The sequence below is a fragment of the Somniosus microcephalus genome, chromosome 6, assembly GCF_052327205.1.
Source record: "Somniosus microcephalus isolate GS21.2 chromosome 6, FLI_Smic_1.0, whole genome shotgun sequence".
Taxonomy (NCBI): domain Eukaryota; kingdom Metazoa; phylum Chordata; class Chondrichthyes; order Squaliformes; family Somniosidae; genus Somniosus; species Somniosus microcephalus.
Window position 1 is genome coordinate 48,340,600 of NC_140992.1, and position 12,275 is coordinate 48,352,874.

General features: G+C 42.7%; 1 protein-coding gene across 3 annotated transcripts in view; it reads left to right on the top strand.

Moving 5' to 3' along the window:
* Positions 1-923: 923 nt before the first annotated feature.
* LOC147115689 (inositol 1,4,5-triphosphate receptor associated 2-like) overlaps positions 924-12,275 on the top strand; it is a 92,947-nt gene continuing 81,595 nt past the window's right edge. For 2 of the 3 annotated variants that reach the window (XM_085990156.1, XM_085990157.1), the window contains exons 1-5: positions 924-1,011; positions 2,658-2,807; positions 4,090-4,270; positions 4,986-5,047; positions 7,367-7,418. In XM_085990156.1, coding sequence (XP_085846282.1) covers positions 2,717-2,807; positions 4,090-4,270; positions 4,986-5,047; positions 7,367-7,418 — 386 coding nt within the window. In that variant the 5' untranslated portion in view covers positions 924-1,011; positions 2,658-2,716. Of the gene's footprint in view, positions 1,012-2,657; positions 2,808-4,089; positions 4,271-4,985; positions 5,048-7,366; positions 7,419-12,275 lie in introns of those variants that run through there. The other variant, XM_085990158.1, reaches the window with a different exon arrangement.

A 12,275-nucleotide genomic window follows, 5' to 3' on the forward strand; every position in this document is an offset into this window, starting at 1 on the left:
GTTGGATGAGCTTGACATTACAGTGCTCTACGCTCGGTACCTGCACTATTTTCTTTTAGAAAACACTAATTTCACGTGTAGAAAGGTGATTCAGAGGTAAAAGAATCTGCCCGTTTGCGGATTCCGATGTTATCAGCGGTGCTCGAAACAAGAACAGGCAAATGCTGCATATGAGCTTGTTTCTGCTCCCATTCAATAAATATCCAAAAACGGTCGGCCACATATATATATATATATTTTTAATAAACTTGGATTTTATAAGCAAGTCGTATAAGCGTCAGATAGGCACTTAGAGAGTAGACTATCATGTAGTTTTATTTTGCAGCAGTCTCTGTAGAGTACAGCAGAGCTGTGTGTTGGCAGCTCCTGGGGTGACATTGAATAGAAAGCACTGGTTCAGCACACACGCTCGCTGGTGGATTGTTTCTGTGATGTCCTATAACTCAGCAGCACCCAGGTACGCTGGCATCGTGATGTCAGGTGTTGTAAAAATCAAATCTGAAAAAAAACATTTATTTCGGATGCATTCCCTCAGAGGAGACCCGCTTTAATTGTGGAAACAGGCTCACCAACTTAACAGTGTCGGATTTATTTTTAGGAAAGCATTGTTTTTGGTCAGCCCGGTGTCTGGTCGTGAATCTCCAAACCAAATCTACGAAAGTGTTTATAAAGAGATCAGGGCGCTAATACTGAAATATTCAGAAAGGACATGTTTCTACATTCGAGGCCATTGTGTGTGGGATTGAAGGCGACGGGGCGCAGATAGCGCATTGCAGTCGGGGCGGTGTTCGCCATGAATGTGCTCGAGAGTTGCTCACACTCCGCCCTCCCGCCTGCTTAGACGGTGAGTTGAAAGGTTGAGGCTATTGTTTACACAGGGTGACCTCACAGCGCTGGAGGGCAGCGAGAAGGGGCGGCGTCACACAGGGAGGCCGGCACACTTGGTTACTTCATTGGCCGCAGTTGCTCTTCCTCCTCGGACTCGGAGCAAGGGGCCAAAGACCTGCCGAGGTGAGGAGACCCCGCGCGGCATTAGATGACTTGTCCAAATCCGGGTGGGGTGCGATCATATCTTTTGTCATTTAATCTCTCCTGCCTTCCACTTTGTCATAGACCTCTTTTGTTCTTTCCTCCTCCTCCTCCCCCCCTTCCCTGCACCAAACCTGTTATATCTCTAACTTTTTCCAGTTCTGACGAAAAGTCATCGACCTGAAACGTTAACTCTGTTTCTCTCTCTCCACAAATGCTGCCTGACCTGCAGAGTATTTCCAGCATTTTCTGTTTTTATTTGAGGTTATCACTTGGAGGGTTAGAAGGTGTGGGATAATTATACCACAGGCTACAAATATAATACAGTCCCTGCTTCAAAGTTACACATTCATAAACATGATTTTATATAAGGATTTTTTAATGAACATATTAGGTGATCTTTGGGAGAAATTGGGAGGATGGGAGCAGGGTGGGGAGGGGAAGTGGATGGGGAGAGGAAAGGGGATGAGAGGCTGAGAGGAGGGGGGATGGGAGGAAGGTTGAGTGCAGGGCCTAGTGCCCATTTCTTCAGTGCGCCCTTCAAAATGGGGGCCCACTTGGCATTGGCGGAAGAAAATGACACAGGAGAGTTGGTCATGCCCCGTCCCACCTCACTTGCATGGCTGCGTCTCCTTGGACTATAACCACTTTGCTCCCTTGGGGGACTTCCCAAGAAATCCTTGGGTTACACAAAGGGGCGGAGAACTGACAGTGTCTTCCGCCTCTTTTGTTTTGCTTTGTGCCTGGGAAATGAGCATTCCCTGGGTGTAAAGGAGAGGAAAATCAGCCCTATTCATTTTTAGGAACAAAATTAATATCATCCTAGTAGAGGAATGACTTTGTCATTTAAAGCATTCAAGAGGTATGGAAAGGCATCAAGGGGTATTGGGAGAGAGTGGGAATATGATATTGAGATAGAGGAGCAGCCATGATCATATTGAATGGTGGAGCAGGCTCCTATTTTTCTATGTTTCTAAAAGTAATTGGTTCAATTCTTAATTCAGCAAAGGGATAGCGGGTGAGGGATACAATAAAAGATAGTCACTTTAGGTCTATATACAATCTGGAGGACAAAAGCAAGTTGGATGAGCTGAATTACCTTTTCTCATTCCTTTGTAATTGAGTTTTTAGGTAGCAGGTTGTTGCAACTGAGGTGGTACAGTCGCTTCTCATTTATAATATTGTCCATTAGTTTTGACATCATTATAATAGAGATGGTAATCTGAGGTTTTGAGGGTCTGGTTTTGATCCCTTGCTGGACATCACATTTGCTGTTTTTCTTAGAAATGGGTCAATAAGGACCAATTGGATGTGCAAGGGCGTATCTAATTGCTCAGATAAGACTTTCAGAATGCATGCTTTATCTGGACTATTTGCTTTTCCAGAGGCAAGCATTTGAAGGAGATATTTAACTCTCTTGTACCTGATCTTGAAAATTGAAAGCTAAAATGTATGTCATGACTTTAAATAGAAATTTGAATCTCTTTTCATTGATAAATGTTCAGTGTTCAGATATTCACTTGAGTGGAATTGAATGAATGAAGTTTGGAATGTAATAATCACAATAAGTTGAGCAAGACTTATTGCGCTGATAAAATTACTAACTACCTTATTCTACTTTTCTTCAGTGGCTGTCACTAACAGTTAGAGAACAAACAACATTGCAGGACATAGTCATACCAGAACCATGGACATAGATGATCAATGTGATAGAAGCATGACCTTTGATGATTACATAGTGAAACTGATCTTCCAAAAATGTGATCCTGATAATACAGGTAGGATGTGAAAAAAATTCTGTGTTCTCTTTTGTTTCCAATTTTCACGCAGTAGAGCTGGTGAAATGGTTCAATCCACAGAATCTCTCATATTAGTGTTTCTTTCATTGGCCCATAATGAGATGCATTTCAGTGATGTTAAAGTAGACAACCCTCAAGCAATTTCAACCTCTTGTACAGGCAATCTGGCTGTATTGGATTTGTGAAACTCATTATCTGAATGAAGACCATATGCAAATATAAACTGAGATTATGATTTGAGTGTGTGACACTAAATTGAAAGCTCAGATAAATTCACATTGTAATTACTGGAGAATTATAGGCGCAGAAATACACTCACACTTCTATCACTATGGTATTTACTATTAATCCTCATTCTTTTGAATGAGACCATCTCTGCACATACCAATTGATCAAGTAATATAGTTTCATACATGATCAGGTCTCACTATGATTGCTAAGATACTTCAAGTGGAGTCAAAGGTCTGGAAAGATTTCATTTATTGAGTAAGCAAAAGAAGAACAATTTACTTTGTGCTCATTGCATACATGGAGATGTCTTGGAATTTATTTTCAGCGAGTGGCTGCTGTGCAGAAGGAAAAAAAGTGAAGGGGGTCGGCAGGGGGCAAAAGCACAATCAAAGAGAAGGATCTTAAGGTTTTTGAAGGCAGGGCAGGGAAGGTGACAAGGCAGAGATGCAGGCGGTAACAGCAAAGTGGCTGAAGGAGTAGAGAGAGTGGGAAACCAGAAGTAGGCCAGTGCTGGGCGACCAGAGGATCTGTGGAAGGACATACAACTAAAGAAGGTCACAGAAATAGGGAAGGGCGAGGCATGGAGAGACTTCAAGGTGAGGACAAGAATCTTAAATCAATTCTCTGGGATATGGGGAGGTGAATATTTATTTTTGAGAATCTTTCATTATTGACTCAATAAATTCTATTTTGATAGAATGGCAATTATTAACAATAATGAGAACTGGATGGAGGTTTCCATTAATATCTTTGGATAATCAAATAGCAACAGATGAAAGATGCATATGTGTACATTCCTTCAATATATAATGTAATTTTCAACAATAAAAAGATTGGCATTCATATAACCAATGGTCATGTAAAAAATGACAATTTGATAAATACCAAGTTTAACAAAAGTTGTAATTGAAATCTAGTATTTTTAGAATAGGTAGGTAATATGGTGTTAAGTTTGATATAGCTGACTTTTTTTAACTTGGATACTAGTTTTCTGGAGTTGTATAATTTAAATGTTTCTGTTTTTCTTTAGGAAGAGTTCTTAGATCTGATGTTCTAGAATACATAAAAGAAATGACAGGACAGAACAGTTATAGTAGCCAGTTGAATGATCTGCAACTTATGTTGCATGCAGACAAATCAAAAGCACTTCTCAACTATGAAATATTTGAAAAAAATATGAAACAGTGGATTCAATCTTGTTATATTTACAGGTAAATAGGATAAAATGTATTAGCGTAGTCAGACAGTCACTATTAAAAAGAAAAAAGACTTGCATTTATATAGCGCCTTTCATGAACTCAGGACATCCCAAAGCGCTTTACAACCAATGAAGTACTTTTTGAAGTGTAGTCACTGTTGTAATGTAGGAATCGCGGCTGACAATTTGCGCACAGCAAGCTCCCACAAATAGCAATGTGATAATGACCAGATAATCTGTTTTAGTGCTGTTGATTGAGGGATAAATATTGGCCAGGACATTGGGGATTACTCCCCTGCTCTTCTTCGAAATAGTGCCATAGGATCTTTTACGCCCACCTGGGAGAGCAGATGAGGCCTCGGTTTAAACTCATCCGAAAGATGGCACCTCTGACAGTGCAGCACTCCCTCAGTACTGCACTGGAGTGTCAGCCTTGAATTTTTATGCTCAAGTCTCATTAACTTGAAGCATTTGCTTTAAAAATAAAAGAAGTAAAAACATTTCTATTTTTGTAACAACCATAAATACACACAAATAATATAGACACTCATGGTTAATGTACAGTGATTAAATAACAGTTTGAGCATCAGTTCATGTTTTTGTAAAACACATTCATTAAATATGCATTAGTTAAATATTTTATTTTGTGCTAACAACTGGAAAATGCAAGTGTAATTGGGTGCAGGGAGTACTTTTCACCTTACCTTTGTTGGAATTATGTTTCACAGACCAGTTGAAAAAATAGACAGCATTGACTTTGTTATAATGAGGGCTACTCCTGAAGTGAAAGGTAAGAACGTTTGGTATGTGCTTATAGTTAATGACCTGTAAAGTTAGTTTTAATCATTGATTTGAAATGCATGTTTTTTTGTGTGTTTTTTCAGTTTTTATTTTTAGCACTGAAAATCAGGGTGAAAAATTAGAGCCCCAAGAAACAAGGTACATTTGGAGAAAATCAGTTATTATTCTGAACATCACTGAACCCATCGTTACTTTAGCCAAAACATTAGGTTCATTTTAAGTAGTCATTGAGCCACTGTGAAGGGATAAAGCTAAACATTCAAAATTTTCAGGCCTTGATATTGCTTTGGAATATGTAAAATGAAGTTTCATGAAGCCAGTTATTGAGCTCCAATGCTATCATCCTGTGAGGCTCCCTATAATTCTGTACTTCTGTACTTCTTGCAACATCATGCAATACACACAATCTTTGTGATGTACTCTATATAATCTGAACTTGCCATGCACTCCATAATGGATAAATCTAAACATTCATATTTTTTCAGGCTTTGAAACATAACGGGCCAAAATTTGCAGTCAGAGGCCACCTCCGACCCGCAAAAAAACTATGCACCCACCTCCTGGCGGCGAGGCTGTGAAAACTTGAGATCTGAGGCTGCGAGGCGGAGGGCAGCGTAATGGCCCACGGATTCCAGGGATGCAGGCGGTGCAGAAGTGTACCTGGGATCTCATGGGCCTAGTCCTCCAATCACAAAGCAGAATTCCCTTTTAATCATTTCCGAAGGGAATCCCGTAATGAGATGTAATGGAATCCCGAAATCTAATCTAATTACAATTTACAGAACTGGAATTTTATTCGTAATTACCATCACTCCACCAACCTCACTAAAAATTTAATTTTCTGATAATTTTAGACATTAAAACTGTAATCCGGGCCAATATTTGCAGAAACTCATTTGATACAGTGTATATGTATAAGTTACGATATGCAAATGTTTGTTTAATGCCTGAGATATCCCCTTCCACTGATGCAAACAGGCCCTGCGCCTGTTTGCAGCAACCATAACATTTCCGTGTGCAATTGCTGGTCAGTCAGTTGCGCCAGCAATTACTTTTTCGTGGCCCGCACGGATGGTCTGTCAACGCGTACGATGGCAGACCACAAGTTCCGGATTCTGGAGGTATGGCGGCCTTTTCTGAGAGAACTCCGCCATATTGACCACAAAATCAGGGCCATTAAGTGGTATTTCATGAAAGCTCCAACACTACCAATATGTGAGGCTTCCCATAATATTACATTGTAGGGTCCAATACTGAAAGATTTTATTTCATATTCTTTAGTAAATTCATTTCCACTTTGACAAGTCTGAAATTTCCAGAACTTTTGAAGTTGCTTGGGATTGACAAGATCAATACTTCAATTTTACTTCTGTTTTTAAATAGCCCATTAGCAATATCACTAAATTGCTTGCCTCAATTGACTTCACTTCCAGAATTTGGGACTGAAATCAGGTCCCGGGATGCGTGCGCAATGTGCCAGTGACTTCATGCATGTTGCATGATGACATATGCACACAATGTGCATGATGGCATCACTAGTGTGACACATGCTCATATCAGGATCCACTAGGAGCATGGAAGATCCTTCTTATTCAAGGTGAGAAATGGGCAGAAATCATTTTATACTGATCTACCAAGCCAGAAAAAAAACCAGGATTGGTGGAAATCGGTAAAAAACTATTTTAAAGGTTTCTTTGTATAGAATAAAACAGAAAACCATTACTGCTTTTTTAAACTTATCAGCAAAAAAAAATTACAATAAGTGGGAATCAACAGTGAAGGAGCTTTACCTCAATGTCCTGCATTCATATTGAGCCACTTCACAATGAAATCAGAATTAGGAAATGAGAAACATCAAGGGCAAATTTGTTTTGTGAAATATTTTAATAAATTGTGAAACCATAGATTCAGTCTTGTCATGATTATAGGTAAATGGCACCAAATCTATGACCGTTAACTGTTACAAAATCTTTTCTTAAAACACCAAAAAATTAAGATTTCACTGTATTTGTGTGAAGATTTTTGATTGTCACCCACCTAAATGAACAGTGAACATTTGTATTTAACAGTTAAACAATACAATACACCTCACAAAGCTGGGTTGGGTAAATAAAATAGTAATTTAAAGAGGAAAGTAAGTCCGTATTAGAATTTGTTGGTCACAATATTAGTTAATAGTGGATTAAGTGACTTAATTTCATAATATAGCAAAAAGTGTGCTTAGAAATGAGATATTACAGACAATTGATTTTAGAGTGTGTTCACATATTTTATTCTCTTTTTCCCTAAATTGCAAAAAAACACCCAGAAAATGCTTTAGATTTTGAAGAGACCATTAAAGCTACAAATGGGTACAATTGGTAAGTATTTAAGTAAGCATAAAACAATTTTAAAAACTCATAAAATAAAAGCAAAATACTGCGGATGCTGGAAATACTCAGGTCAGGCAGCATCTGTGGAGAGAGAAACAGAGTTAACATTTCAGGTCGACGACCTTTCGTCAGAACTGGAAAAAGTTAGAGATGTGACAGATTTTGAGCAAGTGCAGGGGCAGGGAAAAGGGGGAGGGGAGGAAAGAACAAAAGGGAAGGTCTGTGATAGGATAGACGGCCGGAGAGATTGAATGACAAAAGGGATGATAGTACAAAGCAAAAGGAGATGGTAATGGGACAAGTAAAAAAAACAAAAGATGGGTTTAGAAGAGGTGTAAATGGGGATGGCAGAAACATCAACAGCTGCCATGTGAAAAAATAAGGGCAGAGGTTATGGTCTGAAATTGTTGAACTCGATGTTGAGTCCAGAAGGCTGTAAAATGCCTAATCGAGGTGCTGTTCCTCGAGCTTACGTTGAGCTTCGTTGGAACAGTGTAAGAGGCCGAGGTCAGAGTGGGAGTGGAGCGGAGAATTAAAGTAACAGGCGACCGGAAGCTCGGGGTCACGCTTACAGACTGAGCGGAGGTGTTCCGCAAAGCAGTCATCCAATCTGCGTTTAGTTTCCCCAGTCTGTCACATCTCTAACTTTTTCCAGTTCTGATGAAAGTTCATCGACCTGAAACGTTAATTCTGTTTCTCTCTCCACAGATGCTGCCTGACCTGCTGAGTATTTCCAGCATTTTCTGTTTCTATTTTTTTAAAACTCGTAAGTTTGGTGAGATGTAGAATGATAGAATCGGAGAATTTTACAGAGGCCATTCAGTTCACTGTGCCTGTGCCTTGTCTCTGACAGAACTAACAGAAATTAATCCCATTTCCCCAGCTATTGAATTTTTCTTCTTCAGATATTTATCCACTTCCCTTTAAAAAGCTATTATGCATTCTGCTTCCATCATTGTTTCTAATAGGGCATTCTGGGGGTTAAATTGGGCTGTGTAGTGTCCGCTTTTTAGGCACTACGCCGCCACCTAAGGTTTCAAAATGGTGTCCAAGATGTACATTTCCAATGGGAAGTGTGTAGGACGTCATGCTAGTAAAGGGGTTTGCGTGCCCACATCTAACGACCACCAGCAGCATGCAGAGCAGTGAGATCATGACGCGAATCAGTGTGCAATGCTGATTTGAAGCCACCGCTGCCATTTTGCAACTCTTTTAGAGGTCTTCAGTGAGCAATTTTCTTACCTCAACTTCAGCGACGACCAGGGCATGAGACGTCTTCGGTTCACAAAAGAGGTCGTGAGTGAAGTCTTGTCAACTGCTGCAGCCACAACTGCACCTCCCCTTTAAGAGGACAACAAAAAATGCTGGAAACTCACAGCAGGTCAGGCAGCATCTGTGGAGAGAGAGAAACAGAGTTAACGTTTCAGAACTGGAAAAAGTTGGAGAAATAACAGATACTTAAGCAAGTGTAGGGGCAGGGAAAGGGGGGAGGGGAGGAAAGAACAAAAGAAAGGTTTGTGATAGGATGGAAGGCAGGAGAGATTGAAAGACAAAAGGGATGATGGTGCAAGGCAAAAGGAGATGGTAATCGAACAAGTTAAGAAACAAAAGATGAGTCTAGATGAGGTGTAAATGACAATGGCAGAATCATCAGCAGCTGCCTTGTGAGAGAAAAGAAAACATGGGGGCTGAGGTTATGATCTGAAATTGTTGAACTCGATGTTGAGTCCAAAAGGCTGTAAAGTGCCTAATCGAAAGATGAGGTGCTGTTCCTCGAGCTTATGTTGAGCTTCGTTGGAACAGTGTAAGAGGCCGAGGATGGAGAGATCAGAGTGGGAGTGGAGCGGAGAATTAAAGTGACAGGTGACCGGAAGCTCAGGGTCATGCTTACAGACTGAACGGAGGTGTTCCGCAAATCGGTCATCCAATCTGCGTTTGGTCTCCCCATTGTAGAGGAGACTGCATTGTGAGCAGCGAATACAGTATACTAAATTGCAAGAAGTACAAGTAAATCGCTGTTTCACCTGGAAGGAGTGTTTGGGGCTCTGGACAGTGGGAAGGGAGGAGGTGAAAGGGCAGGTGTTGCATCTCCTGTGCTTGCACGGGAAGGTGCTGTGGGAAGGGGAAGGGGTGTTGGGGGTGATAGAGGAGTGGACCAGGGTGTCGCGAAGGGAACGGTCCCTTTGGAATGCTGAAAGGGGGGGGGAAGGGAAGGGAAGATGTCTGGTGGTGGGATCACGCTGGAGGTGGCGGAAATGGTGGAGGATGATGCGTTGAATGTGGAGGCTGGTGGGATGAAAGGTGAGGACAAGGGGAACCCTTTTGTGGTTCTGGGAGGGAGGGGAAGGGGTGAGAGCAGATGTGCGGGAAATGGAACGAACACGGTCGAGGGCCATGTCAACCACGGTAGAGGGGAATCCTCGGTTGAGGAAAAAGGAAGACCTATCGGAGGCACTAGTATGGAAGGTGGCATCGTCAGAACGGATGCGGCGGAGATGGAGGAACTGGGAGAATGGAATTGAGTCGTTATAGGGAGTGGGGTGGGAGGAAGTGTAGTCCAGATAGCTGTGGGCTTATAGTGGATGTTTGTTGATAGCCTATCCCCTGAAATGGAGACAGAGAAGTCCAGGAAGGGAAGGGAAGAGTCGGAGATGGACCGTGTGAAGGTGAGGGAAGGGTGAAAATTGGAAGCAAAGTGAATGAAATTTTCTAGTTCCAGGCGAGAGCAGGAAATGGCACCGATAGTCATCAAAGTACTGGAAAAAGAGGTGAGGGACGGGACCGGAGTAGGACTGGAATAAAGAATGTTCCACATATCCCATGAAAAGGCAGGCATAGCTAGGACCCATGCGGGTCCCCATAGCAACACCTTTAATTTGGAGGAAGTGAGTGGAGTCAAAGGAGAAGTTGTTCAATGTGAGAACAAGTTCAGCCAGGCGGAGGAGAGTGGTGGTGGATGGGGACTGGTTGGGCCTCTGTTCAAGGAAGAAGCGGTCGGCGCCTTCAGTCTATCCTGGTGGGGGAATGGAGGGATTGGATGTTCATAGTGAAAAGGAGATGGTTGGGGCCTGGAAACTGTTAAAGTGGTGGAAGCGTTGCGAATGTAGGTGGGAAGAGACTGGACAAGGGGAGAAAAAAATAGAGTCGAGATTGGAAGAAATCAGTTCCGTGGGGCAAAACAGGCTGAAACGATGGGTCTACCAGGGCAGTCCTGTTTGTGGATCTTGGGAAGGTGGTAGAAGCAGGCTGTGCAGGGTTGGGGGACTATGAGGTTGACAGCCATGGGGGGAAGTTCTCCAGAGGGGATGAGGTCAGTGACAGTCTTGGAAACAATGGCTTGATGTTTGGTAGTGGGGGTCATGGTCCAGGGAGAGGTAGGAGGAGGTGTCAGAGAGTTGGCATTCAGCCTCCGCACGGTAGAGGTCGGTTCGCCAAACAACAACCGCATCACCCTTGTCAGCAGGTTTAATGACAATGTTGGGGCTGGATCGTAGAGAATGGAGTGCTGCAAGTTCAGAAGGAGGTAGGTTGGAGCGAGTGAGGGGAACAGAGAAATGGGGACGGCCAATGTCACGCTGGCAGTTAGCAATGAAAAGATCTAGAGAGGGTAAGAGGCCAGAGGGAAGGGTCCAAGTAGAACGAGAATTCTGAAAGCGGGGGGAAGACTCCTGGCCAAAGAAGTGGGCATGGAGACGAAGGCGACGGAAAAAGAGCTCGGCATTGTGCCGAGCTCGAAATTCATTGAGATGGGGGCGTAAGGGATGAAGTTCAAGCCTTTGCTGATAACTGATCGTTCGGGGTCAGAGAGAGGAAGGTCAGAGGGGATAGTGAAAACACGACGGGGTGAGATTGGAAGAAGGGATGTGGTCAGAGGAAAGTGAAGGGGAAGAAGGTTCTGGAGGGGTGTTGGTGTCCAAGAGTTGTTGAAGCTTGTGATCCTTGACATCTGAAAGGAAGAAAAAAAGTTTTTTGTTGAAGCGCTGAATGAGGCGAAGGATGAAATGGAACTGTGGACTATAATGTGGATAAATGTGAGGTTATCCACTTTGGTGATAAAAACAGGAAGGCAGATTATTATTTGAATGGCAATAGATTGGGAGAAGGGGAAGTGAAAAGAGACCTGGGTGTTCTTGTGCACCAGTCGCTGAAGGTAAGCATGCAGGTGCAGCAGGCGGTTAAGAAGGCAAATGGTATGTTGGCCTTCGTAGCAAGAGGGTTCGAGTACAAGAACAAGGATGTCTTGCTGCAGTTGTACAGGGCCTTGGTGAGACCGCACCTTGAGTATTGTGTGCAGTTTTGGTCGCCTTACCTGAGGAAGGTGTTCTTGCCATGGAGGGAGTGCAGCGAAGATTCACCAGGCTGATACCTGGGATGGCAGGAATGACGTACGAGGAGAGATTGTGTCAATTGGGCTTATACTCACTGGAGTTTAGAAGATTGAGAGGGGATCTCATCGAAACCTATAAAATTCTGTCAGGTCTGGACAGACTAGATGCAGAAAGGATGTTTCTGATGGCCGGGGAGTCCATAACCAGGGGTCATAGTCTAAGGATAAGGGGTAAGCCATTTAGGACTGAAATGAGGAGGAATTTCTTCACCCAGAGAGTGGTGAACCTGTGGAATTCTCTGCCACAGAGGGCGGCGGAGGCCAGTTCATTAAATATATTCAAGAAAGAGTTGGATATATTTCTTGAGGCTAAAGGGATCAAGGGATAGGGGGAGAAGGCAGGGACAGGGTACTGAATTTGGATGATCAGCCATGATCTCATTGAATGGCGGAGCAGGCTCGAAGGGCCGAATGGCCTACTCCTGCTCCTATCTTCTATGTTTCTATGTAGGACAGCT